Source organism: Helianthus annuus, chromosome 11 (genome assembly GCF_002127325.2).
Source record: "Helianthus annuus cultivar XRQ/B chromosome 11, HanXRQr2.0-SUNRISE, whole genome shotgun sequence".
Taxonomy (NCBI): domain Eukaryota; kingdom Viridiplantae; phylum Streptophyta; class Magnoliopsida; order Asterales; family Asteraceae; genus Helianthus; species Helianthus annuus.
In genome coordinates this window covers 73,205,666-73,210,843 of record NC_035443.2, presented here as the reverse complement: position 1 = coordinate 73,210,843, position 5,178 = coordinate 73,205,666, and the positions used below count along the sequence as shown (strand labels likewise).

Sequence of the window (5,178 nt, the reverse complement as noted above, 5' to 3'; positions counted from 1 at the left end):
TAAATGCTTTTAATTCAATAAAGGCTTTTATTCACTATACATTACATTTGATTATACATGAACATTTTTACATTGGTGGTTTGTTTGGTAAGTGATTTAAATAGCGAGGCGTGTGTAATATGATAAAAGCATGGTGGATATGCCGCTGGTACTTCCTATATATAAGTGCTTTTATGGTATTACATATCGTAGCGTTATTTAAACCATTTTAAGTTAGACATAATACATTTTACACTCATATCATGTCTTCATGAAACATTGTTTTACAAACAACATATTTTATACAAACTCATTTTTACTTGGTTATTCATTTCATTTTGCATTGTTCTTTTATATTATTTGATTTCTTATCACTTTTGTATGATTTATAAAAGAAAACATTTTACAAGGATCATGACTAACTTTTGTTAAACATTTTTCTTTAAACTTATAAGTCAAGAATCCTAAATCAATAAAACCTATGTATCTCACAGGCATTTTTATGCTGACGTACCTATTTTCACATGTGTTTCAGGAAATGATGCATAGGATTGATCAAGATATACATAGGCAGACTTGGGCCTTAGTGACAATAAAAAATGCAAGACTAGTTAATCATGTTATGTAATTTGTTTTTAAGACATTGTAACATCTTTTAATTAAATAAAACAAAACTTCAATTTCCATGTGTTATGAAACAATGATTCTGTTACAACACTCCCCGACGATTTCGCCGCGATTTGTTGTTTTACGCGGTCGGGGTGTGACAATTGGTTTAAACAATACATTTCGGTGGTTTATTTTGGTAAGTGATTTAAATAATGAGGCGTGTATAATATGATAAAAGCATGGTGGATACGCCGCTGGTACTTCCTATATATAAGTGCTTTTATGATATTACATATCGTAGCATTATCTAAATCATTTCAACAAGAACATGTTACATTTTACACAAATAACATATTTTTACAAGACATTGTTTTACAAACGACATATTTCATACAATTTCATTTTTACTTAGTTATTTATTTAACCGAGCATTATTCTTTTATATCATCTGATTTTCTTATCGATTTTCGTATGATCTATAAAAGAAAACACTTTTATAAGGTTTATGACTACTTTTTGTTAAACATTTCTTTTAAACCTACAAGTCATGAATCCTGCATCAACTAAACCTATGTATCTCACAGGCATTTTTTATGCTGACGTACCTATTCATGTTGTGCTTCTTAAATTCTTTATCAATGTAAACATTTTAATTCAATAAAACAAAGCTTCAATTACCATGTGTTATGAAACAAGGATTCTGTTACTCCACTCCCCGACTTTTCCGCCGCGATTTGTTGTTTTACGCGGTCGGGGTGTGACACCCCCCCCCCCAATCTATTTTTGGGGCTTTAGGTGAAAATTTTCCGTTCTCCCCAGGCTCTTTTTGTTTAAATGCTTGATGATGATTGGTTGGAGAGAAAAAGGGGAAGAGGAACACATCCTCTCTTAATGAGGATGGAGGGGAAGGTGGTGAGGTAGATGTGATGGGGATGGGGATCCACACCCTATGGCCTAACCGATATGCATGTGGTGGTGTAGCCGCTATACTCGTATAACCCGCAAAAGGTACCCGAATATGAAATTAGTATTCTTGCTCCAAGTCAAGTTTATCCTATTTTAAAACACCTCATTTTTCTCTAATTACATACTTAATTGCTTGTAATCAACATTAGATGGTTATTTATCGTTCATTCTCGTAAAAAACCCTAGTGAAGAGAAAATAAAACTAAAATACTATGGGTGCTAAAAAAAAACTAATGAAACCGACCAAATCGTCCAACCCAAAGCAAGTTAGCCGATTTGAGATTCAAATTGTTCGGTTTTCATGATTTAACGTCTAAACGGTTTTGCCCTGTTTAAAACTTGAAATCAGTCATATAAAAACTAACCAATGATTAACTTTAATATTTTTATGTTATTTAAAAATTTTAAATATGTAGTTATTTATTGAATTATAATCACAAACCCTTTTTTATCTTGATACTAATGTTAAACTACCAAATTTGTCTTTTCGACCAACCCATGACATTATAGTCTAGTGGTATTTTAGAGGTGAGGTAAAGTTTTGGGACCGTTAGGTCTTTGATTCGATTCCCAAAAGGGTTCCAATATTTATTAGATTTCCTCCTGAATTAGTGTATAAACATTATCGTCTAGTAAAGATGAATATAATCAGATGAATCCGCTGGTAATATGATACTACTCCCGGATCCAAAAAACCCTACACAAGTACACAATACCACAAATATGTATGTATGTTTGATATGACGTGGCATTGTATAATTTCTAATTGGTGGGAATCCGAGGCAAACAAAGATAAGCTTCAGCTGAAACCTCAATCACAAACCAACAGTCACTGCACAGCAATGGCGATTCAACAGTACTTCCTCCGTCGGACTTACATGACTCAACAAAATCCCGGTGACCGGAAAGACAACTTGCCGGAGACTTCCAGCATACCAGCCGAACAATTCCAGCCATTAGCAACCACATTCAGACGCCGGCTTCTAACTGGCATTGGATCAGCTTCTCTAGTCGCCGTTGGTGCTAACTTCGCCGGCACCACCAGTTTTCTTCTCGGTTTGTCGCCGGAAACTGCCCGGAATCTTAAACTTGACGTGCTTTATCCAGTCAAAGGTTTCAGTCGCTGCATCAATTCTGAACAATGATTTGGTAATTCAAACAAACTGGTACCGGTTGCTTAATGACATTCATTGACCTCAGATATTGAATTTGTTGTTGATGTGTTGTGTTGCACTGATTCTCAGAATTTATTTACCCACAAAATTGGGTTGGAGACCAGACCTTATTGTATAGAGCAGCTGGGAAGGCAGAGATGGAAAGATCACTTGATCCGCCACCGGTTAACCGCAGGAGGAATGTAAACGAACCGGTTGCCGCCTTCGGTCCGCCTGGCTCAACCGGTGAGCTCAACGTTAGTGTCATCGTCTCCCCTGTTGCGCTTGATTTCTCGTAAGTCACTCCCATCAGGGGCGGATCCAGCCTACATTTGTGAGTTCCCAGGAACCTAGCGCGTTTGGAAAAATTGAAAAAAGAAATAGTGAGAATTTACCAAAAAGAACCCGTTAAAATAAAATCCTGGATCCGCCACTGACTCCAATACTATACACAAATGAAATGTCAAGTTGACTTAAAACTCAAACATGACCTCTTGTTTCATGCAACAATATAAGTTTAAAATCCATACTTTATAACAAAAATTCAATTTGGATTTTTTAGATGAAATGCTTACTTTTGACTTAAAAAGTCAATGTTTTATTGGCAATTGACAGAATTGAAGCCTTTGGAGGTCCGGAGGAAGTAGGAGAAGCTATTGTTCGGACGATCACAGGGTCTGGTCGACGGCCGGACGTTAAAGGGACGCTTATAAAGTCAAACCTGAGAGAAGATGACACGAAGAAAGTCAAATACTATGTGTTAGAATTTGTAGTGGAAAGCCCTTCGTTTAGGCGACACAATGTGGCGGTTTGTTGCGTTCGTGGGGGTCGTTTATTCACTCTCAACGCGCAAACACCCGAATCAGCATGGCCCATGCTAAAACCAGACTTTTACAGGATGGCAGATTCTTTTAGCCTAACTTCATAGTGACTTGAGGGATGTTAATCACAGCTCATACATTTTGTATCATGGTGTTGCATTGGTTGAGTTGACTTAAGTGATCAGGTCAACTCAAAATTAATTTTTATTTGTCATTTTGAGTTAATTTGGTCAACTTAAAATGATATTGTTTTTCTAAATGTTTGTGGTTTAACATTGGAGGATGATTGGATGAAGAAAATGGAATGTGTTTAAAATTCTATCAATTCGTTTAAAAAAATAATGTTTTTTTTGTACAACATTCCATTATGTTAATCCACGTACAGTGATGCTACACAACATATCAAGTTAGTTTTGATACGTCAAATTTTCAAAATGATGTCTCTCAGGCTTTACTCGAACACTTTGTGTGCACGTTGTGTAGGTTTGTAGTTTGGAATTAATGCTCCTTTAATAATCTGTCTAAATCTTGTATAAAGTGAAGTCTTTCGAAAATCTTGATCAGATAGATAATTCACAATGAAAACTAGAACAACTGTCTTAATCGGATTACATCTCTCCTCACCTAAAGAGGTATGGTTCCAAATACTTCGTCTGCATGTGCAACCACGAGCAAGTAGCGTGCATAGAAGGCCATACTCAGCTTAAAATCAATGCAACACTGAGTCATTCTCATTCGTTCAACCCAAGCGTGAGGATGCCAGCTAAGGATAGTACATTCAGTACAGATGGCAGAGCATGCATCCAATCAGGGCATGCTAGGATGTGATCATGCAACCACCACGATGAGCAATCGTGGAGGAGACCAGAAGTACAAAAGGACAGTGACGTGTAACCAATCGGGTTGCTCCATTTACTGTTCCATGATCTCCACTCACAGTTGATGACAGATTCGACATCAAGGACGGTCCTCGGGCCACGTGGCTCCGATCATCGTGCGCCAACACCTTGATCCTCTGCACACACTAATGGTCGTGTCAGAGAAGACAAACATGATATTCCTTGTTGGAGGCATCCGGCCCATGGCCTATCAGCCCATCTCCACGCTTTTCGGCTATAAATAGAGAACTTCACCTCCAGGTTTAAGGATCATTTCTCTCACACTCACACTATTAACACACACTTGTTTATCCTTAAAACGAGTTCTTATTCTCGCGCCGAAGGGTGGTTACAAGGAGATCCCCCCCCCCCAACCTCTCCTCCTTGTAACGAGCTTCACGGTGTTGTTTCGTTTTGCAGGACCATCATACAATCAATCGAGCCATTACTCGAGGAAAGAAAGAAGATTCACCTTTGTGAACGAGACTAATCCCACGAATTAAACCTACAGGTTAACTTGGTATTTCTTCATTGGCGCCCACCGAGTTTTGCTGTTATTTTCATCTTTTTCTTTCCACTAATTCGATCACATGGCGGATCAATCAATTCCTTTCCTCTTTTCGTTTCAAACTCTCAATCTGGAGTGGCTGCGTACAACGCGCACGTCCAAGGCCCTCCCAATGACGAGTACAATGAAGGAGAGTATACTGAAGTTGGGGCCATGCATGCCAGTGGTACTCGTACCAACTTAAGTGCAACCCTAACAAGTCA

The 5,178-nt window shown here is 38.0% G+C and overlaps 1 protein-coding gene across 1 annotated transcript; it reads left to right on the top strand.

Moving 5' to 3' along the window:
• The first annotated feature begins 2,310 nt into the window (after positions 1–2,310).
• Positions 2,311–3,848, top strand: LOC110890454 (psbP domain-containing protein 7, chloroplastic). The gene is given in 3 exon segments (XM_022138062.2): positions 2,311–2,703; positions 2,799–3,003; positions 3,324–3,848. Coding segments are annotated over 3 exon segments (825 nt in total). The 5' UTR covers positions 2,311–2,396; the 3' UTR covers positions 3,637–3,848.
• The last annotated feature ends 1,330 nt before the right edge of the window (positions 3,849–5,178 follow it).